The sequence below is a fragment of the Nycticebus coucang genome, chromosome 4 (assembly GCF_027406575.1).
Source record: "Nycticebus coucang isolate mNycCou1 chromosome 4, mNycCou1.pri, whole genome shotgun sequence".
NCBI classification, from domain to species: domain Eukaryota; kingdom Metazoa; phylum Chordata; class Mammalia; order Primates; family Lorisidae; genus Nycticebus; species Nycticebus coucang.
The window spans coordinates 121,701,243-121,725,004 of record NC_069783.1 but is presented as its reverse complement, the minus strand read 5'-3'; the positions used below and the strand labels follow the sequence as shown (position 1 = coordinate 121,725,004).

General features: G+C 43.5%; 1 protein-coding gene across 1 annotated transcript in view; it reads left to right on the top strand.

Annotated features, from left to right (window-relative positions):
* Positions 1-2,381: 2,381 nt before the first annotated feature.
* The window catches only part of KSR2 (kinase suppressor of ras 2), a 464,385-nt gene continuing 443,004 nt past the window's right edge, over positions 2,382-23,762 (top strand). Inside the window, exon 1 of the mRNA XM_053588475.1 lies at positions 2,382-2,584. Coding sequence (XP_053444450.1) covers positions 2,405-2,584 — 180 coding nt within the window. The 5' untranslated portion in view covers positions 2,382-2,404. The remainder of the gene's footprint in view (positions 2,585-23,762) is intronic.

The following is a 23,762-nucleotide window of genomic DNA, read 5'->3' as shown; positions in this document are numbered from 1 at the left end:
TGGAGACTATACTATACATAGGTATCACAAGACCTGCCAACAGACAGGAGCACATCGCTGTAAACTAAGAGAAACAAGAGACCTGGAGGTGAACGAGGTTTTGGAGTTAGACAAAAGCTTAAAGACATAAAGATGGGGGAAAAATAGATGAAAAGGGACAATTTTACAGAGAATTGGGATCCATAAAACTTCATAGTCCAAAAGATTGAGAGCATAGAGAACTCATTCGACCAAGAGATTTTGATTCAGCTGATTTAGCTCTGTGTAAGCTATAAAACCCCATGGCTTACAGTCTTAAAAAAATTGTCATACAGTGGTCATCACTGGCTGCTATTCTCTCTCTCAAGTGGTTTCCTTTAAGGGTGACATGCATCATGTGTCCTCAGTTTTATTCTTCTTCACCAGCCCAGTTCCTTAGTATGGGGCTCTGGTCACCTGGAGAAAGAGGTGCTTTTTGCTAATTATTCTAAATACGGGTGCTGGGAATCCTATTAGATAAGGTGGCCAGGGAGATGAGGCTTCTGTGAGATGGTGTTTGAATTGACACTGAGTGACAAGAAAGAGCCAATCACGGGAAGATGAGGATGAAGCAGCTAGGACAGAGTACAAAGGTTTAATCAGGAGTCAGTAAACTTTGCTATAAATAGCAAGATGGTAAGTATTTTCTGTGTTGTGAACCATGGATTCTCAGTTTCAACTCCTCCACTCCATCACTATAAGGCAAAAGTAACCATAAACAATGGTGGTTTTGTTCCAATAAAACTTTATTTATGGACACTGAGTTGTGAATGTCACATATAAGATTCTCCTTTCGATGTCTGCCAACGTTTTAAAATGTAAAAACCTACAGTTGGCACATATAAGGCCGGTTAAGCAGGCGAGGGGCATACCATGCAGTCCCTTGTGGGACATGGTAAGAATCAGAGTAAAGCAAAGTCCTTTTACTCCTCCAAATGTAAACCCACCAGGGCAGACCCGAGTACCAAGTGTGGCAAGCAGCTTCCTACAGCTCACAGAAGGTCATCAGGTTTGTTTTATTTTCCCCTGTACCAAGAAAGGGCACAACAAACAAAACGGCGTGCGCGCGCGCACACACACATATATTGAGGCACAGAGAGGACGTCCACAGGTTCACGGTGACGTCTCTCCAGCACGCATTAAAGGTTGCAAAGTTGCGCGCACACCTGCTCCCAGCCGCAGCGCACCTGCTGGGCAGTCCGCAGGCATTGTCTCGCGAGAGCCGCGCTGTAGTAGTGCCCCCGCCCCCACCCTGCCACCAAGTCCCTCTCCCCGCCCCCTAGCCCAGCCCCCGCGCTCCAGCGCCCAGGCTGCCTCCTCCTCCGCCCCCTGGAGCAGCCTGGGCCCGATGCGCGCGCTGCCCCGCGTCCCCGCCCGCCGGTCGCTCGTTCGCTCTGTCGCACGCACACCCGGTACTAATGTCACTTTGCCACGCGAGTTCTGCAGCCCCTACAAATCCCCTCCCCTGGCCGTCCCCCCGGCCCGGTGCGCGAGCCTGCGCGCTCCTCCTCCGCCTCCTCCGGCGGGTCCCCGGCGCGCCAGGGCCGGAGCCCGGCTGGGGCGGCTGCGCGCACGGCGCCTCTCCACCAACCCGCTCCCCGGCAGGTCCCTCGCTCGCGCTCCATCCCTCGCCGGCGCTCTCTCGCTCCCCCCGCCCTGTGATTGACAGGCAAGATGTCGGTGTGGAGCGAGGCAGGAGCGATTGCAGCAGCTGTCACCCCCGGAGCCCGGCGGCGGCACCAGCAGCCGCAGCAGCGCGGGGAGGAGACAGCAGCCAGCCGCAGTGGCCGCCGCAGCCGCGGGAGCAATGCGGACAGCATCTTGAGAACACGCTAAAGCACTCCAAACCGTGGACCATGCCGTGCCACTGCAACGGGGAGGGGGGCACACCAGATTTTCTTTTTATATAAAAGCAAGCCAGCCAAAAATAATATAATCTTGTCCTTCAAGAAGCCGGTGTGTAAAGAGTGAGCGCTATTTTCCTTCTCCTCCTCCTCTCCCTCCTCCTCTCCCTCCTCTCTCACTCCTTCTCCTCTTCTCCCTCCTCCTCCTCCTCCTCCCTAAGTGTGCAGACAGCATCACATCACCTGCTTTGCTTCTGAGAAGCAGCATCTCTCCTTTTCAGGGACCAGAGACTCCGAGACAGGAGACATTCGAATGGAGTCTGCTTGATACCCCAAAATAAAATAATAAATTCTGACTCTTGTCCCCTCCTCCCACCCCACCCCCTCAGCCCCGTGTGAGATGTTGGATTTCTTCTTGATGAGACATTGTTGAGAAGTCGCAGTGTTTGGAGAGAGGCGTAGGGGTAGACTACCTCTACCCCCCACCCCCCTTTTTTCTCTCTGGGAGGAGGAGGAGGGGAAGGGGGATTGCAGAGCAAGCGATGGATGAGGAAAACATGACGAAAAGCGAGGAGCAGCAGCCTCTGAGTTTGCAAAAAGCCTTACAGCAGTGCGAGCTGGTCCAAAACATGATAGACTTGAGCATCTCCAACCTGGAAGGGCTTAGGACCAAATGTGCCACCTCCAACGACCTCACGCAAAAAGAGATCCGGACCCTGGAGGTAGGTGTTGCCTGCGGTGGGGTGTGTGGGGGGAGCAGTCCTTCTTCCCTTCTCCTTTCTTCTCTTCATCCCCTGCCCTTTCCAGTCTGTTTATTGGGGGTGACGGGAAGCAGGGTGGGTGAGCAAGGTGGGCGCACGATTCGGTTTTCTGTGATTTATCCCATTGCAAAGCCTGGGCTGAATGTCCCTTACTGTGCTGCTGTCTGTGGTCGGCGCTTGGCTGGGTGGTGGTAGTAGTCGTAGTAATTGTTATTCTTTATTTATTATTATTGTTGTTGCAGCCCTTAGCATTCTCATTTGCTTCCTCTCTGAGGAGGGAGTTCTTTCTCTTTTTTCCGCTTGTGGGTTTGTTTATATGCCACCGGGGCTTGTGTGCTGGCTAAGGCATTAAGGCGCTGCGGAGAACCCACGTGACCTTGCGCATTCTGCAGGTGGTCAAAAGGTGGTTTTTGCTCGCAGATGGAGGCTGTCTATAAAGGTAGACCTCTTCTTCTCTCAGCTTTTTTCCTCGTCCTCCTTTTGCTCCTTGAATTTTTTTTCCCCTGACCCGTGGTGGACTTGTCAGGAGGCAAGATGCATGGAAAAAAAAAAACAACATTGAATTACCCATTTCCAATCAAATCATTTTGATGCAGTGAGCTGTTGTAGGCCTAAAACGTATAAAAGAAAAAAAGAAAAAGATCCCTGGACGGGCACACCTAGGGTTGTGGGAGAATACTCTGGAGCCGCTGCAGTGGGACGGAGGGAAAGGGGTCGGGGAGGAGGAGCAGTTATCTTTGGCTTGTAACAATCTCTCCGGCAGAACTTGACAGGGAGTTTGAAGCAGTTTTTTTTTTTTTTTTTTTTTTTTTGGAGGGAGGGTGATGAGGGATGGATGCAAAGTTATTCAGGAAGAAAATGGCAACAATTATTTTTTCCTTGACTATTTAGAAAAAGGAGGAAGGTTTCAAGAGCCCTAGAAAATGCCTGGTGTCCACAAAATCAGTGGACATCCACATTGTTCAAACGTCTGAAGGGTTCTGTTCACTTCCTAATTTCAAACCAACCCAGCTGTACTCATGGCTTGAGTAAATTTGGGAATTCCCATTAGCAGGCAGTTGCCGAGGGTGGTGGCAGTGGAGCCACAAGCAAAGGGGTTCCCCCTGTCGTGAAGTGGGCATGGGCGGTGCGCCGAGGTTCACCCTGTTTCTAGCTCAGGAGTTTCCAAGGCCTGAACTTGTCAATCCCTACAATCCCTGTATTTCCCCCATACCCCTATTCTAGCCTGGATGGGTATTTCTCTGAGATTCACTTTTAGTTCTTTCTTTTGCTTCCACGGTTTTAAATTTGGCTGGTTGTCAACCAACATGTAGGAGGTTATGCCTCTGAAAGAGGAGTCTGTGCAGTGTGTATGTGCGCGTTTGAAAATTCTGCTTGCAGTCCTCGGATACATGTTTATGTGCACCTGTTATCAGGGAACATGATCCTCAGAAACGAAATAAGATCAATGTCAAGGGGTCTTGGGGAAGTGGGATTGTGTTGGGAGGCACAAGTATTGCCTTTCTTGTACCTTGGGAGGCCAGGTGAGGCTGGGACTCTGCTACTGTAAGAAAAAATACGGGATATTTTGATCCAGCTTTCCATCTCTGTCTGAACAGCATCCAAGAGCAGATTCACTTCAGAACCGGCAGCAGTAAATAAATAACCCCAAAGTCCACCGGGGGTCTTTTCTGTTCTTCTCAGTCAAAAGTCCCCAAATGCCACTTAGTGTATGACTGTGTAAGTTTCTCCAGAGTTTTCTTTTTTCCTCTTTTCAAATGCTTCATCCTCTGATAATTCCCTCGACAGGGGTGATTGTGGCTGAGGGTACTACTTCCTTTCTGCCTAGTAGTTTTCTTTTTAAACTTAGCGGGTGGAAGCATTGGTAGAGTAGTGGTGGTGGGGTTACATTTATAGGGAATGCATCTGTTTTCAGTTCTCAGGTCCCAGAATGCCACAGAGCATGCCAACCACGTAATCCATATTGCCCAGGGAATAGTCTTGAGCAATTATTCCAATTTAGACTTCCCAGATATCTAGGGCTAGGCAGAGCCACTGCAGAGAGGCTGGTGACTCAGGGTCCGGCCAAGTCCAGCCAAACCTAATATTTGGATCCAAAGAGTTTCCTATCCCAGCAGTTGTCAGATTTTGTGTATCAGAAACACACAAGGGTACCTGTTAAAATGTAAGTTCATAGCCTCTAACTCAGAGATCCTAAGTCAGTTGGGATTGGAGATGTGGTCCAGGAATATATATTTAATAAAAAGTCTGATGTTGTTTGTTGTTTCTGATGTATGTTTTCTCATTCCCATTTTGAGAGATACTAATCTATTAGGAGAAAAATGTCATATTTCAGCTATTAAATGGTGAAACCTGCCTGCTCCCAAACACTAAGGTATACTGAACTGACTATCTGGAAAACACTGATAATAAGCAATATTTAGTAACATGCATGCACTCCTATAGAAACAAAAATAAGCAGTGGACACTTGGTCTTCAAGAAGCATCCTTCATGGTTTGAGAGACAAGGCTAATAATATCTGTGTGAAATAGTGATAAAGTCCAGAGAGTAAATAATTTGGGGAATAGCATGTGGATTCATTAGGACTGTGCTGAGCTGCATAAAATGGAAAGCCCACCCACAGTGGTTAGGCAAAGAATGTTTTCCTTTTCTCACGTGACAAGAAGTCTGGAGGTGTATAGCTGCTTAGTCTGGCTCAGTGGGTCAGTGACATCAGGGCTAATGTCTTTGGGAATCTTCTTGAATTTTCCTTTATGGTTGCAAGGTGGTTCCTATAGGTTCTTCATGTATCAGGTATCCAGGTTCAAGATTAGGAAAGAGGAGGATCAGGCAAATGTGAAGGAATAAAGGGTTATGTTTCAGGAAAACTCTGAAATATAGATTCTCTAGGATGCCTTTTCCTCCCCCTTGCAAATAATGAATGATGTTTAATTATGTCTTTTTGGCCAGAACTGGGTCAAGTGGCTAGTCCTAGCTGCAAGAGAGTCTGACAGGTGGGGATATGATTACACCAGTGGTTCTCAACCTTCCTAATGCCGTGGCCCTTTAATATAGTTCCTGTGGGTCACAGGTTGAGAACCACTGGATTACCTCATCATGATCTTCTTAAATGGATCATAATCTATTGTTTGGAGTAACTAACCTTTTGGCACACCATACAATGTCAGGATTTTGTTTGCATGGAAGAATGTGCCAGTAGAAAGCCAGTGACGTCTGCCACAGTGTATTATTAGGAGATGTGGTGGAAAAGAAAAGTCATGATCTTTGGAGTTAGGCTGATGTAGTTTTGAATTCTAGCTTTTCTTTTCTTTCTTTTTTTTTTAATCCACTCTATTTATTTATTTATTTACTATTAAATCATAGCTGTGTACATTCATGCAATCATGGGGCACCATACACTGGTTTTATATACCATTTGACGTATTTTCATCATACTGGTTAACATAGCCTTCCTGGCGTTTTCTTAGTTATTGTGTTGAGACATTTATACTCTTCATTCAGTAAGTTTCACATGTACCTTTGTGAGATGCACCGTAGGAATTCTAGCTTTTCTACTTACTTTATCTTGGGCTAATGATTTAAGTTTTCTGGCCCATAATTTTTTTTTTTGGCAAAAAAGTAATCATATAATATTGCCTGTGTCAGAAGACAGCTGTAAGGATTAAAAGAGTGACAATTTCAAGGGTCGAGCACTATCTCAAATGCAATGCTTGCAGGTACTAAATAAACAGCAGCTGTTATGATGAAGGTGATTAGCATTGTATGGTGTGGAATAGGAGGCCTGGGAGGGAACAACTCAGATCCGAGGGAGAGAAGAAAGAGCTTGGGCAGCATTTCCAAAGTGTGTTCTGTAGAACTTTGATTCTGTGGGGTGTTAGCAATTTTTATTCTTTCAATAAATGCTGAGATGTAGGCACTGTACTGGATGGTGATGGTCAACAAGCATTTTGTGGACAAAACAAATTTTGTAGTTAATAAGTTTGAGAATGGTTGAATTAATAAAAGGAAAACAGGCATCTTTACTGCAGGATTTCTTAGAGCCTTTGACATGCTGTACACATGCATTGTGCCCCCAAGAGAGGCTAGAGTCTGCAGTATTTCTTTTTTCCAAGGATTTCTCTTGGGATTTTTGTTCCAGAGAATACACCTGAGGAAACATTTGGCAAAGCAGTCAGGGAAGTCTTCTTGGTTGGGGATATGGGTATTTGGAGTGGGGCAAAGGATGAGGAGAGTTTAGATTGCAGTGAGAGAGGAGCGCTCTCTAGACAAGAATAACAAACAGAAGAAGGTGATATCAGGGTGTCGTGGGGAAGTGGTAGGGACCCTTCTGCCCAGAATGGAGGGTACCTGATAGTGTGTCATAGGAAACAAATTTAGGTCACTAACTCTGGGGGTCTCACCAAGGACGGGAGAGTCAGGAACAAAGTTTCATCACTTTGAGGGAGGAGGTAGAAGTCTTCAAATGTTTCAGAGTGAATACAATAAAATTAATATTTAAAAGTTAGTCAGCAGCAGGAGTGGGCAGACATTTTCTGGAAAGGGCTAGATAGTGCAGAGTTTAGGCTCTGTGGCCCCTGCAGTTTGCAGCACAATTGCTAGACTCTGCTGTTGAAGCATACAGCAACCATGGACAGTATAAACATGAATGGGTGGGTTAGTTTTCCAATAAAACCTTATTTGTGAATCCTGAAATTTGAATTCGATATGATTTTCACATGTCACAAAATATTATTTTTCTTTTGATTTTTTTTTAACATTTAAAAATGTAAAAACTGTGCTTAGTTTCCAGGCCTTACAAAACAGGTGATGAGTGAGATTTGGGCCATGGGGTGTAGCTTGCTGATCTCTGGTCTATGGGAGGGATGGAATAGGAAAGACACTGCAGGGTGGGGACAAGCTGAGAGGTGAGCAAGTGACACTGGACTGGGAGAGCCCCGGCCAGGTGGAGAGAGTTCTAAGCTGGACTCTATTTTGGTTAAATTGCAAAGGGAGAGAAATATCAGGAATTGGAACTGGGGATAGATAATTATGGAATATCCTCACACAGCAAGGGCTTCATAGTCATTCTTTGTTCTTCGTGTTCTTTTCTATTTCTGTGTAATGAACTATCCCTAAACTTAATTATGTTTGGGAAACTTTGGACTTGAGACAACGAATTGTTATTTCTAGTGATTCTGTGGGTTGAGCTTGGCTGGACGGTTCTTCTGCCAGTCTTGCCTGGGCTCAGTTGAGGCCATGTTCAGCTGGCAGAAGGGGATGGGGCAGGGGAGCTTCTCTCTACGTGGCATCGCTAGTGGGATAACCTGGGTTTCTAGAGAGCAACAGCAGAGGTTGCAAGGAGTCGGATTTGGAAGTCACATCATGTCACTTCCACTGACTGCAGTTGTGAGCTCCTGCGAGTCACATGGCCAGCCTGGATGTAGGGGATGGGTAAATGGACTCCCCCTCTTGGTGGGAGAAGCTGCCAAGTTAGTGTGTTAATTAGAATAGGCTGCACCAGGTAGACCCCTAAATGTGTGATGGCTTCAATATGGTAGAAGTGTTTTTTGTTCACAAAACAGTTCAGGATGTGTGGTCTTGGTTGGTGGGCTATGCTCTGATGGGTCCAGGCTTCTTCCATTTGCACGTTTATCATTGTTTGCATCCAGATGGGTGAGAAAGTCTGAAGAAGGCAAAACCACTTAAGAGCCCCATTCCTTGAAGTTACCCTCATACGTTCAGCTCACATTGCCTTTGCTAGAATTTATTCACAACACGGCAGCTGTGGGCCTTGGAGGAAGGGAAGACAGTTTGCTGATAGTAGTTTCTTCCAAAGGTCACCATACATACATACAAGGGGAAAATGGGGAATTGTAGCTAAATGTACCTTTATTTACAAAACATTCATTATAAAATTTTACAAAATATTTACAAAGTATTTCTCTGTGTTGACATATAAACATAAAAATATAAAATATAGGCTTGGCACCTGTGGCTCAAACGGCTAAGGCACCAGCCACATACACCTGAGCTGGCAGGTTCAAATCCAGCCCAGGCCCGCCAAACAACGACGGCTGCAACCAAAAAAATAGCTGGGCATTGTGGTGGGCGCCTGTAGTCCCAGCTACTTGGGAGGCAGAGGCAGGAGAATTGCTTGAGCCCAGGAGTTGGAGGTTGCTGTGAGCTGTGATGCCACAGCACTCTACCCAGGGCGACAGCTTGAGGCTCTGTCTCAAAAAAAAAAAAAAAAAAGAAAGAAAAAAATATATGAGTTTGTTAATTTTTCCTATATATGGAGACTTTTGGGACAGCCAGTAATGATAAGGTATTAACTCAGTTATATTGGTATGGAAAAAGCCACCCCAGAACTTAGTGACTTAAAAATTTATTTGCTTATGTGCCTGCTATTTGGGATGGACTCACCTGGCCAGTTCTGCTGGGGTCACTCAGTTGGCTGTGTTTACCTGATGACTCGATTGGGGCTGGGGGCTCCAAGATGGCCTTACTCACATGACTGGTGGATGGCTGGGGTGCCTCAGTTCTATCTGGTTTCTCCAGGAGGACAGTCGTGAGAGCTGCAACAGTGTTCCAGATTTCATGCTCCAGTATGCAAGTCCTTCCTAAGCCTGTCCTTCTGCCACCTTTGCTAGTTGACCAGAGCATGTCATGGGGATAAGCCCAGGGTCAGTGTAGCTGTGGATTCTAGGAGACAGGGTTCATTGGTCAGCAGAGAGGGGAGGGAATGAGCAATCTGTGAACAATGCACTACAGCTATAAAAACAAAACAAAATGAAATGAAAAGCAGGAAGAGAGAGGAAACTGTATGGGATGATCAACAAAACCTTGAGGAGGTCTTACTGGCTCAAGAAAGTAAGCCACAAAACATCTGGGGAGAGTGTGCAAGGCAGAGAGAACAGCAGATGCAAACTTCTGGGGTGGGAATGTGCTTGGCATGTTATCGGAACCCCCCAGGAGACCACTGTGATTGGAATAGAGTGGGTGGGTGGGGAAGGGATGAAGACCATGCTGGGACCCAGAAGCTGGTCATAGAGTATCTTTGTTTAGATGGTTGAATTTTGTTCTTTGGTAGAAGCCCTTTGAATAGGGGTGTGACTGATTTATGTTTTTAAATGAATTTCTGATTGCTGCAGGGAAGATAGACTGTAGGGGGTCAGAATGGGAGCAGAGTGATAAATTGGAAGTTACTGTGGAAGTCCAAGCTGGCGATGACCTCACTTTTGACTATTATGATGATTTGGGAGTAGGGGGGCAGGTGGCTGGATTCAGAAGGTCTAGTACATAGGACATGCTCCTGACTGGATATGGAGAGTGAAGGAGAATAAAGAATTGAAGATTATTCCTGGGTGTCTGGCTTAAGCACTGAGTGACTGGGGCTGCCCTCATTTGAAATGTGAAGGCTGGAGTGGAATAGGTTAGGTTTCACCTTCAATACCTGTTTGACATGTTATTTTTGTCAAGTAGATAGCTGAAGATGTGAGCCTGGAGCTCCGAGAAAGGCTGGAGATGTGAAGTTCATTTACTATACCAGGAACATGGTTTCATATTCTTAAAGTCTTATTTTTAATGGCTGTATGGTGTGATCTGGATGTCTCATAATTTCTGTAGCCAAAATTTTATTGGTGGGTGCTTCTGTTCACCCTTTTCCTTTTTTTTTGAGACAGAGTTTCACTATGTTGCCCCCTATATTGCTGTGGTACAGCTCACAGCAACCTCTAACTCTTGGGCTTAAGCGATTCTCTTGTTTCAGCTTCCCATGTAGCTGGGACTACAGGTGCCCACCATATGCCTGGCTATTTTTTGGTTGTAGTTGTTATTGTTGTTTGGCTGGGTTCAACCTCGCCAGCTTCAGTGTATGTGGCTGGCGCTCAGCTATAGGCGCCAAGCCCACACTTTTCCATTATTATAAACAATGCCATAGCGAACATCCTTGTGGTTAGTCCTTGTTTTCAGTTCTTAGAAGTGGAGTTGATGGATCAAAGGATATGCAAATTTTAGGACCTTATTTTATTTATTTATTTATTTTTTTGTAGAGACAGAGTCTCACTGTACCGCCCTCGGGTAGAGTGCCGTGGCGTCACAGCTCACAGCAACCTCTAACTCTTGGGCTTACGCGATTCTCTTGCCTCAGCCTCCTGAGTAGCTGGGACTACAGGCGCCCGCCACAACGCCCGGCTATTTTTTTGTTGCAGTTTGGCCGGGGCTGGGTTTGAACCCGCCACCCTCGGCATATGGGGCCGGAGCCCTACTCACTGAGCCACAGGTGTCGTAGGACCTTATTTTATTTTATTTTAGTGTATGTTTGTTTTTTTTTTTGTTTGTTTTATTGAGAGAGAGTCTTACTCAATTGCCCTGGGTGGAGTACCGTGATATCATCATAACTTACAGCAACCTCAAATTCTTGGGGTCAAGTGATCTTCCTGCTTTAGTTTCCCTAGTAGCCAGGTCTACAAGTGCCCACCACAATACGAAGGTAGTTTTTCTATATTTAGTAGAGATGAGGTCTCACTCTTGCTCAGGCTGGTCTTGAACTCCTGAGCTCTGGCAAATCCTCCCGCCTCAGCCACCCAAAGCGCTAGGATTACAGGTGTGAGACACTGTGCCCGGCCTAGTGTGTGTGTATATTTTGACATCTGAGAGTTCACAATCAAGGAGGCAGTTGTCTCAGGTCAGAATCTGATCTGAGACAAAAAATATTTGATCTTTACTGTTTCTAGTTGGGAAGGGTCTGCAAATTTGGGGTGGCAGTGGATGTCCTTGGTTTTTTCACAAAGTGGCCAGCCTGTGAAGACCTAGCTTATTCCTTCTGCCTTATTTTCAGGAGAGAGTGCGTGTGAGTGTGTGTCTGTCTGTATATGTTGTTCGTAATTTTGTGTCAATGACAAATGTTATGTCTGATGGGCTCACCACTACCTCTGGGTTTTGGGCTTGTTATTTTTCTCCATCTAATGGGTAGAAAACAGAGAGGTCTTCCTCTGGTCAGAGAATGGGTCATTTTCTGGGTTCCTACCCACTCAGCCTCAACTGTTGGGAAGGAGGGATGGGGCCTGGCCTTCTGTGTGTCCCCACTGTGCTGCTATAATGTGGGGACAGGGACGGTGTTGAGAGGCTGAGGAAGACAGGGTACAGACACATGGCGGGTGAAGAAGCTGAGGGATGGGAAGAGAAAAGGGACAAAAATAGAAGAAAATCAAAGCATGGAATGATTTTTTTCCTTTAGTGGCATTTCCATGGTGCTCAGAATGTCTCTCCAGCGGGTCCAGGGGTTGCTCCTGTTTAACAAGCCAGTTGCCTGAGGTTTAGAGTCACTGACTTAACCCAAACTGCCATAGGAAGACAGCCAGAGACACAGGAACAGAGGTGAGAGGTGCGCTGCTCTAGGGTGGCACCCCAAAGGTCGCGCGGCGTGGATGGGAAGGAAAGACGAGAGCAAGAGGGAAGCGCAGACGTTAATGGTGATGATGCGGTTAGAGCAGATAGCGAAAGGATTCACAGGAATCATAAAATACTCTGTTGAGAAAACGCTTTCTTCTGTGGCCTGTTATTGGTGATGATTATTCAAGAGAAATATAAGACTTCTTTGGAAACAAAGAAGGGCATTCACAGAGATGAGAGAGGATGAGACCGAGAGAGGGAGATGTTTTAGACCTGACGTCTGTGTGATAGGCATTTGTTCCATGTGGCTTTTGACCAACTGAAATGTGGCAAGTTCTAGTTGAAATGTGCTATTGGTATCAATTACACCCCAGATTCTGAACTCTTCTTTTGAAGGAAAGAATGTAAAATGTCTAATTTGTTAATTTTTTTATGTCGACACATTGAAATAATATTTTAGATATATGGGGTTAAATATTATAACATGCAGCAAAATGAATTATACCTGTATTTTGTTCCTTTTTTTCCCCCTCCCAAGACTGCTAGAAAATTTTATTATTTTATTATTTATTTCTTTATTTGAGACAGAGTCTCTGTCGCCCTGGGGTTGTGCTAGAAAACTTTAAAATACGTAGGTGGCTCACCATTGTTTCTAGGGGGAGATGGTGCTGTTTTGAGCTTTGAGGTGATTTCTCTGTTTTGCCATAATAGAAATCTTGTTCTTGATGAAGACTGAAAATCTGGTCCCCTGAGAGTTATCAGGCAGCCATCGATTAAAGTGGTGGATGCATTCCAAAGATGGATGTGTTCGATTTTCATGAACCGGTACAGAAGTGAGATGAAGAGTCAGAAATAATAACTTGAATCCCTAAAAATTCAGATGAGTGCTCAAAGCAGGAGAGACTTGTGTTTAGGAGGTCTTGAGCTCTGTGGTGAGACTGCTTGGCTACCAGGCTGTTTTAGGACTTATCGGCTATGTAACCTTGCAGTAAACAGTCTCTCTTTTTCTAAGCCTTAGTTTCCTTGCTTACAAAACAGAATCATTTTACATGGGATTGGTGTGTGATGAAATAGAATCGGGCATTTGGTAGTTGAGCAGAGTGTCTGGTATATGGCAAATGCTTCCTAATTGTTAACTTTGGTATTTTTTATTATCATTCATGTTGCAGATTGTCTTTGGGGAGGTTAACACATCAGCCTTGTTGGTGCCATCTTTGAGTGTATCGTTCTTTTATTCAATGTTTTTTAAATTTTGGTGATGATTATTCTGATACTGATAAAAGCATCCGTGAGTGTGAACTGAACCCCCAATGTGTGAGAGGCAGGGGACCCACACAGCAAAATGTGAGAGGAATAACCCCACAGAAGCCTTGTGTAGGGTAGTGGCACACACACTGTGCTGCAGGTGACAGCAGTGAACAAGATTCTCCACACTAGGTCTGGATCTTTGAATTTGCTCACAGATGACTCACCTCTTAGCAGTGGCTGGCTGGCAGGCCTTAGTCTTTTTTTCTTTTCCTTCATTCTTTTGTATACATAGGGTCTCACTCCATCACCTACGCTGCGGTACAATGGTGCAATCTTAGCTCATTGTAACCTCAAATTCTTGGGCTCTAGTGATCTCAAGTAGCTAGGACTACAGTCACACTCCACCACACCTGGATAATTACAATTTTTTTTTTCTTTGTAGAAATGGGTCTTGCTCTGTTGCTCAGGCTGGTCTTGAATTCCTAGATTCAAGTGACTCGCCCACCTCAGCCTCCTGTGTAGTTCGGGGATTATAGACATGAGCCACCATACTTGGTCCAGGCCTTAGTCTTTAAACCAGGTGCTAATCACAACTCTAGTTGGATAACAAAGTACTAGCTATGGGGTTGGACCCAACTTCTGGAGCTGTCTTAAGCTTGCACAGTCAAAAGCTGTGATATCCAAACAAGTGAAAAGCATATCCCCTGGAGGTAGGCAGACCCTTAAGAGGTTATCCAGCCCCACTTTCACCCAATGTCCAGCTTTGTCTTGGTGAATTGGGCAAGTCCCCAAAGACTATCTAATGAGGCAGTCTATTTTTTTGAGACAGAGTCTCACTATGTTGCCCTTGGTAGAGTGCTGTGGCGTCACAGCTCACAGCAACCTCAAACTCCTGGGCTTAAGTGATTCTTTTGCCTCAGCCTCGAAAGTAGCTGGGACTACAGGTGCCTGCTACAATGCCCAGCTTTTTTTGTTGTTGTTGCAGTTGTCATTGTTGTTTTAGCTGGCCTGGGCTGGGTTCGAACCCACCAGCCTCGGTGCATGTGCCACCGAGGCAGTCTTTTTTAAAATCCATTTTTATTATGGTAATATAGACATAAAATTTACCATTGTAATTTTGTTCTTTCTGTTTTCCGAGGCAGAGTCTCACTCTGTTGCTCTTGGTAGAATGTTGTGACATCATAGCTCACAACAACTTCAAACTCTTGGGTTCAAGAGATCTTGCCTCAACCTCCAGAGTAGCTGGGATTATAGGTGCCTGCCACCATGCCTGGGTAGTTTCTCTATTTTTAGTAGAGATGGGGTCCCACTTTGGCTTAGTCTATTCTTCTTAGTCTAAACACTTCTGTGTTTAGGCCATCCACTTGCCTCAGACATTTAAAGTGCTAGCATTGGCTGGGTGCCTGTAGCTTAGTGGCTAGGGCGCCAGCCACATATACCAGAGCTGGTGGGTTTGAATCCAGCCTGGGCCTGCCAAACAATAATGACAACTCCAACCAAAACATAGCTGGGTGCTGTGGTGGGTGCCTATAGTCCCAGCTATTAGGGAGGCTGAGGCAAGAGAATTGCTTAAGCCCAAGAGTTAGAGGTTGCTGTGAGCTGTGACGCTAGGGCACTCTACTGAGGGCAACAAAATGAGACTCTGTCTCAAAAAATAAAAAATAAAAATAAATGTAGGGCAGCGCCTGTGGCTCAAGGAGGAGGGCACCAGCTCCATATACGGGGGGGTGGTGAGTTCAAGGCCAACCCTGGCCAAAACTAAAAAAAAAAAAAAAAAAAATGTAAAGTGCTAACATTATAGGCATGAGCCTCTGCACCTGGCCATTTAAATTATTTTAAGGGTACAAATCACTCAGTAGCACTAAGTATATTCACAGTGTTGTACAACCACCACTATCAACATCCAAAAGTTTTCTTTTGTGTCCCGAACAGAAATTCTGTACCCATTAAACAATAATTTACCTTGTCCCATTCCCCATCCCAGTGCATGGTAAGCTCTGTGCCCCTTTTTTTCATTTGTTCTTGAGGCAGAGTCTCACTCTGTTGCCCAAGCTAGAGTCTAGAGTGCCGGGATGTCATTATAATTCACAGCAACTCAAGCTCCTGGGCTCACGATCTTCCTGCCTCAGCCTCCTGCATAGATGGGGCTCCAGGCGTCTGCCACCAGGCCTGGCTCATTTTTCTATTTTTAGTAGAGATGGGGTCTCCCTCTTTCTTGGGCTGATCTGAAACTCCTGATATTTTTCTTTCAATCTCTGTGAATTTGATCACTCTGAATACCTCATATAAGTGGAATCATATAATATTTGTCATTTGGGGTCTGGCTTGTTTCACCGTGCATGATATTTCCAAGGTTTATCATGGATCAGCACTTCATTCCTTCTTAGTGGCTGAATAACAGCCCCTTGTGTGGATAGACCACATTTTGTTTGTCCAGTCATCTATCAGTGAACACTGAGACTGTTTGAATCTTTGGGTTATTGAGTAATGCTGCTGTGAGCATTGGTGTACAAGTATCTATTTGAGTTTGTGCTTTCAGTTCTTTTGGGTGTGTACCTGGGAGTAGAATTATTGCGTCACATGGTAATTCTGTTTTTAATTTTTTGAGGAGCCACCATGTTGTTTTCCTTAGTGGTTGCACCATTTTACATTCCCACCAGCAATTCATGAGGGTTCCAATTTCTTCACATTCTTTTTTTTTCTGGGAGACAGAGTCTTACTCAGTCAACCTTGGTAGAGTGCGGTGGCGTCATAGCTCACAGCAACCCTAAACTCTTGGGCTCAGGTGATCGTCTTGCCTCTGCCTCCTGAGTAGCTGGGACTATAGGTGCCCACCACAAAACCTGGCTGTGTTTTAGAGACAATGTCTTGTTCTTGCTCAGGCTGATCTCGAACTCCTGAACTCAAGCAATCCGTCTGCCTCAGCCTCCCTGATTGCTGGGATTACAGGCTTGACAGCATTTGTTACTTTTCATTATTTTAAGCGGTAGCCATCCTAGTGGGTACGTGTATGAAGTAGTATCTTGTTATGGTTTTGGTTTGCATTTCCCTAATGACATTGAGCATGTTGTCATGTGCTTATTGGCCATTTGTATCATATATCTTCTTTGAAGAAACGTCTCCTTGAGTCCTTTCATAAGGCAGGCTTTTTAAACTTTTAAATTTAAAATTAATCCCCCCGCTTTCCTGAGGTATAATTGACAAGTAAAATTGTGTATAATTAAAGTGTATAATATGATGCTTTGATGTACATTATTCGATTGCATAATCAAGGGAGTTAACACATCCCTTAGTGTGAGAACATTTACGATCTATTCTCTTAGCAAATTTCAAGTATACAATATAGAAGTGTGCGTTTTAACTATATATTAACTATAGTCTTCATGTTGTACATTATATCCCCAGAACTTACCATCTTGTAACTGAAAGTTTATATCTTTTAATCGACGTCTCCCATTTCTGCCGCCTCTCCACCCCTGGGTACTCACCAGTCTGTCCTCTGTTTCTGTGAGGCTGACTTTTTGTAGATTCTACATACAGGATCACATAGCATTTGTCTTTGTCTGTCTGACTTATTTCACTTAGCATAATGACAAGGCAGCCTTTTGATTCGGATGACCTATAATGGTTAGATTTGTCCTCCTTCTGTTGAGTTGGATTTGCTCCCTGGTGACTTCCTTCCTTTGATGCTACTCTCTGGAGGGGAGGGAATGAGGCCAGTCCCTCCTTTGGTGGAAGAAATAGTCTCAAGAAGAGTTTGCATCTAGATCTGGAACCTGCGAGGTAGTGACAGGAGTGGCCATGATCGTAGACCCCTAACAAGTCTCTGATTCAAACTTTGTAGCCAACACCCCCTTGTTCTACCCTGCTTGATGTGAGTTCCATTCCTGTCTGTTTGGCCGGGTGGTGGTGGTGGTGGTGGTGGTGGTCTGGAGTTGTTGGTAATGGGAGTTGGTGGTCTGGGGTTATTGGCAGTGGTGAATTTCCCTTTTCCTGTCCACCTGCCCTACCGGGAGTATCACACCAATCAGAAATAGTCATGCATGTTTCTCTTTGTGCCCATCCATGAAGGCACTGGGGTGATACTTGGCCAGGGCTGGTGGTCTGGACTTGAGCAGTGAGGCCAGTACGTATAAAGAAGAACCCATTCATTGGGCATCCAGGTACTTTATTTTTATTAGTGAGGAGGCAGAACAAGCTTAGGTGCCACTTTTCATATTTTTATCTTTATCTGACTTAGAGAAGCAGTGTTTTATGATAAACTCAAAAAACAATATACTTAGAGTTTAAGCTGTAAGAATGGATTCCATACCATCAACTCCAAAGAGAGCCAGCTCTCTTAGAGGAACCTCTGCTGGGTGAAACCCTCCTTAAATAAATACTCTTGCAGTCGCCCAGTAGCTTATTGCACAGGAACAGAAGGAAATGCTAAACAATTTTGTTTCCCTCCACTATTTAAATATGAAAAATTTCAAAGTCATGGCAGAATTGAAGGTACTTTACAGTTAGCATCTGCCACCTGGTACCGTTGATACTTTGCTGCACTTGCTTTAGCACATTATCTGTGACCTCTTCCTCTCTCCAGCTTATTGTTTGATGTATTTAGAGAAAATCACTGATATCAGTACACTCCCTCCTAAGTACATCATCGGAGTTCAGCATTTATCTGCTTGTTTATTTATTTATTTAGGTTTTTGAGACAGAGTCTCACTCTGTTGCCCTTGTTAGAGTGCCACGACATCATCACAGCTCACAGCGACCTCAGTCTCTTGGGCTCAAGTGATCCTCCTGTCTCAGCCTCCCAAGTAGCTGGAACTACAGACTCCCATCCGGAGGCCTGGCTCGTTTTTTTATTTTTAGTAGAGACAGGGTCTCACTCTTGCTCAGGCTGGTCTCGAACTCCTAAACTCAAGTGATCTGCCCACCTTGGCCTCCCAGAGTGCTGGGATTACAGCCATGAGCTACCGTGCCCAGCCAATAATGTGTTTATTTTTTTGATATAAAATGAACATACAGTGAAAAGCACGAGCACTCTGGGAAGGTGAGACAGGTGGATTGCTTGAGCTCAGGAGTTCGAGACCAGCCTGAGCAAGAGCAAGACCTCCGTCTCTAAAAATAGCCAGGCCTGTAGCCCCAGCTACTTGGAGGGAGGAGTGCTGAAACAAGAGGATCATTTGAGCCCAGGAGTTTGAGGTTGCTGTGAGCTATGACTCCATGTCACTCTACTGAGGATGACATAGTAAGACTCTGTCTCAAGAGAAGAAAAGAAAAGGGAAAGAAAAGGAAAGGCATTGATCTTTGGCGTATACTCACGGAGTTTTGACAACTGTGTCCAGCAGGATAACTTAAACCTCTATCAAGATATAGAACATTTACCATCACAGGTAATTCTCACCCTCGCCCTTAAATCAATCGATTTTCTGGTTCTCTTTCTGCCATGGATTAGTTCTAGAACCCATTCTAGAACTGCATATAAATGAAATCATACATCATACATTTTTTCATTTTTGACATTTGGGGGGTGTATTGTTCCTGTGAACTTTATTGTGTAGAATCATGTAGCCACCACCACAGTTAAGATAGAGTTCTTCCGCCCATAAAGAACCTCTTTTGGGCCTCCCCATTGTAGTTAGTCCCTCCCTCTGCGGCCAGTTAGCAGTAGGCGACCACTGGTCTGGTCTCCATTACCGTAGTTTTGTCTTTTTGAGAATTTTATATAAAAGAAATCATTGAACACGTGGCCCTTGAGATTGGCTTATTTCACTCAGCAGATTGCCTTTGAGCGTTATCAGCGTACTCGGGACTTTATTCTTTCTTTTTCCTGAGTAGCATTTCATTACGTGGATGTACTGCAGTTTGTCCACCTACCTGGCAAAGGATATTTGGGTTGTTTCCAGTTAAGTTACTGAAAACATTCATGTGTAGATTTTGTATGAACATACATTTTAGCTTCTCTGGGATAAATACCTAGAATGGAATGGTCAGATCATATGGTGGGTATAGGTTTAATTTTATAAACCACCTCCAGGCTGTTTTCTGAGTAGCTGTACCATTCTGCATCCTTACTAACAATGTATGAGAAGTCCAATTGCTCCACCCTCCTCATCAGGACTTGGAATGGGCAGCATTTTAAATTTTAGCTTTACTAATAAACATGTGGCGACATTGCATTGTGTGTATGTGTTTTTATTTATTTATTTATTTATTTTGAGACAGAGTCTTATTCTGTCACCATGACTAGAGTGTAATGGTGTCACTGTAGCTCACTGCAGCCTCAAACTCCTGGACTTAAGCAGTCCTCCTGCCTCAGCCTCTCAAGTAGCTGGGACTATAAGTATGTGCTACAACACTCAGCTATTTTTTTTCTATTTTTGGTAGTGATAGGGTCTCATTTTTGCTATGGCTGGTCTCAAACTCCTGACCTCAAGCAATCCTCCTGCCTCAGCTTGCCAGAGTGCTAGGACTACAGGTGTTGAACCATGGTGCCAGGCCTCATTGTGTGTGTGTGTGTTTTATATTAAATCATAGCTGTGTACATAAATGCAATTATGGGGTACAATGTGCTGTTTTTTTTTTTTTTTAGAGACAGAGTTTCATTTTGTCGCCCTCAGTAGAGTACTGTAGCATCACAGCTCACAGCAACCTCCAGCTCTTGGGCTTAGGTGATTCTCTTGCCTCAGCCTCCTGAGTAGTTGGGCTACAGGCACCCACCACAACACCCAGCTATTTTTTTGTTGCAGTTTGGCCGGGGCCAGGTTTGAACCCACCACTCTCGGTATATGGGGCCAGCGCCCTACTCACTGAGCCACAGGTGCTGCCCATAAATTTGCTGGTTTTATATACAATTTGAACCTCATTGTGTTTTTAGTTTGCATTTCCCTAGTGACTAAAAATGTTGAACTTTTTTTTATGTGATTATTTTCTGTCCATACATCCTCTTTGGTAAATTGTCTATTCAATTCATTTAAAAATCAAATTATTTATATTCCCAGTGTTGAATTTTGAGAGTTCTCTAAATATCCTGGATATAGTCCTTTGTCAGATGGGCTGGTTTGCAAATATTTTCTTCCATTCTGTAGGTTGCTTTTCCCCCCTCTGTTAACAGTCTTTTACAGAGCAAAACTTTTAAAATTTGATAAAGTAGAATTTATCAATTTTTTGTCTTCTTATAAAAGCTTCATATTTTTCAATTGACATTATATCTTTGATCCATTTTCTGTGAATTTTTGTATGTGCTGTGAGGATTAAGTTGAGGTTCAGTTTTTTTGTGTGTGCATTTGAATGTCTAATTGTTCTAACACTACTTGTTGAAAAGAATATTTCCCTCTCCGCTAAATTGCCTTTGCACCTTTGTAAGAAATCAATTGGCCATATTTTTTATCTATTTCTTGACTCTTTATCCTGTTCCATTTCATCTATATATCTGTCCCTTTGTTAATATCACATTGTCACGATTACTGTAACTTTATTTTAATTCTTAAAATTGAATAGTGTTGAGTCCTCCAACCTTATTAGATTTTTTTTCAAAATTGTTTCAACTATTCAGTTCCTTTATATTTCTATATAAATTTTAGAATCAGCTTGTCTATATCTACAAAAAAAATAAATCCTGTTGGGATTTTGGTTGCATTGCATGAAATCTACACATCAGTTTGGGGAGAATTGACATCTTAACTATATATATATTTTTTATTATTGTTTCAGGTTAATTTGAGGGTACAAAGTATTAGGTTACAATGTTTGCAATTATTAGGTAGAATCCCTCTTATAATTGTGTCCCGCCCCCAGAAGCTATATAAATCTTCTAATACATGAAGATGATATGTCTCTACATTTATTTGATACTTCTTTAACTTCTTTCATCAGCATTTTGTAGTTTTCAGCATACAGATCCTGCACGTGTGTTGTTAGACGTATTACCCAAATATTTGATTTTATGGTCCATGAACACATTTTGCATGGTTTCAATTCACTTCAAATGTTCAAGGTTTCTTTCATAACTCAGGATATGTTCTCTCTTGGTGAATATTCTATTTGCACTTGAAAAGAATGTGCATTCTGCTGTTGATGGGTGCAGTGCTCTATAAGTTGTCAATTAGATCTAGGGCTGTAGTGTTGTGCAGATCCGCTGTTGCCTTGCTGACTTTCTCTCTGGTTGTTTTATTGAGTACAGAGAGAAGAGTGTTGACGGCTCCTACTATAATTGTGAGTTTGTCTGTTTCTCTATTCACGTCCATCAGCTTTGGTTCATGTATTCTGAACTGCTTTGTTATGTGTATACACAATTTAGGATGGTTGAATCTTCTTGGTCAGTTCACTCTTTGTTGTCATTATTTAAAGTTTTTTTTTTTTTCAAGAGACAGAGTCTCACTTTATCACCCTCGGTGGAGTGCCATGGCATCACACAGCTCACAGCAACCTCAAACTCCTGGGTTTTTAGGCGATTCTCTTGCCTCAGCCTCCCAAGCAGCTGGGACTGCAGGTGCCCACCACAATACCTGGCTATTTTGTTGTTGTTGTTGTTGCAGTTTGGCTGTGGAGGTTTGAATCCTCCACCCTCGGTATATGGGGCCAGTGCCCTGCCCACTGAGCTACAGGCACCACCCTATTTAAAGTTATTATTATTTTTTTTCCTGCAGTTTTGGCCAAGGCTGGGTTTGAACCCACCACCTCCAGCATATGGGGCCGGCGCCCTACTCCTTTGAGCCACAGGCGCCACCCGAAAGTTCTTTTTTAAAGTTCTTTTTTATTCTGGCTAATTTTCCTTGCTCTGAAAACTATTTTCTCGGATGTTAATATAGCCTCTCCAGATTTAATATATTTTTTTAGGCTTTAAAACATTGAGATAAAATCTATGTAAAATTCAACCTTTTAACCATGTTAAAGCATGCAATGGAATGGTTTTTATTTTTTTATTTTTATTTTTTGAGACAGAGTCCTGAGTGAGAGTGATGTGGCCTCAGCTTAGTTCACAGCAACCTCTAACTCCTGGGCTCAAGTGATCCTCCTGCCTGAGCCTCTTCCCAAGTAGCTGGGACTACAGGCACCTGCCACCACGCTGGGCTAGTTTTTCTCTTTTTAGTAGAGACAAGGCCTCTTGGAAGTGCTAGGATTACAGGTGTGAGCTATCTGGACTGGCCTGATTTTTCTATTTTTAGTAGAGATGAGGTGTCACTTTGCTCAGCCTGGTCTTGAACTCCTGACCTCAAGCAGTCCTCCTGCTTGTAGTCCAGGGGCTGGGTTGGCTATTTCAGGTGGTATATGCCAGGTTGTCAGTTGTTCACACTGATTTCAGAAATGGAGAAAATAGTCACTTCAAGACATTAACAGTCATTAAGGCAAAGCATGTTCACTGTAGAAAAACTAGAATATTTAGTCAAAAAGATATGTGGGTGGTGGGATTATAACCCACCCCTCGCATATCAGCATTGCTAACTCCTTGTCATGGAGTCTTACCGGGTTTTCCTCAGGCAAATGTTTACTGTTATGTGACTTCTAAGAATAACTGTATTGTGTGTGTTTTGTAGTCTCTCCTTTTTGCCTCTTAAGACCTGAGTGTCTTTCCCTGCTAACTAAGTTTTATAGCATTTCTAACAGGCACGGAACATTCCAGCAGAAAGATTAGAGCATCACTGAGTTGACTGACACCCTTTCATGCGTTAGATTATTTCAGGTTTTTTGCTCTGGTAAACACAGCCTTAATCATTACTTTCAAAATGAAATCTTTGTAAAGCCTTTTTATTTGTTGTTTTAAGAAGTAAACCTATCTTCAATGAATCCCAAACAATGAAAAAAAAAGAAGTAAACCTAGATGGAGCTAAAAAATGGATCTCATGTAGAAGGTGAATAGGATGGATGGTGGTTACCAGAAGCCAGAAGGGCCAGTGGGCAGGGGAGCGTGAGGAAGGTTTGGTTTATGGGCACAAAAGTAATTATATAGAACAAGTAAGACCTAGCATTCACAGGAAGAGAAGATTTGGAATGTCCCCAGCACCAAGAAATGATAAATAAATGATAAACATTTGAGGTGATGGATAGCCCAGTTGCTGAAATTTGATTATGACACATTGTACATGTATGTCAAAATATCACACATACTCCCTAAATATGTACAACTATTATGTATCCATAAATTAAATCATGTTACATAATTTTATATGATATTATAATAATAATCATATAATTGTATTATATAATAAAATTAAATTATAGAAATTAAAATATATACCTACAAGTGGAATTGCTGCCCGCTTGTAAGGCTTTTTCCTCATCTATTGTCTAACAATCCTTTAGAAGGAGTGTACCGATTTGTAACCCTCTTGGTGTTTAAGAATGAAGCTTGTGGCTTTTCATCTTCAGTCATGACAACTGTGAGAGGGAAATGTTTCAAATAAATCTGTAACTTAATGAAAATATGAAAAGTCATTTTACTGTATCCCTGGCTTAACTATCATGATGAGCGAAGAAACTTGGATTAGGCTTGGTTTTTAAAAACCGCACACTCTCAGTTGAAATAGA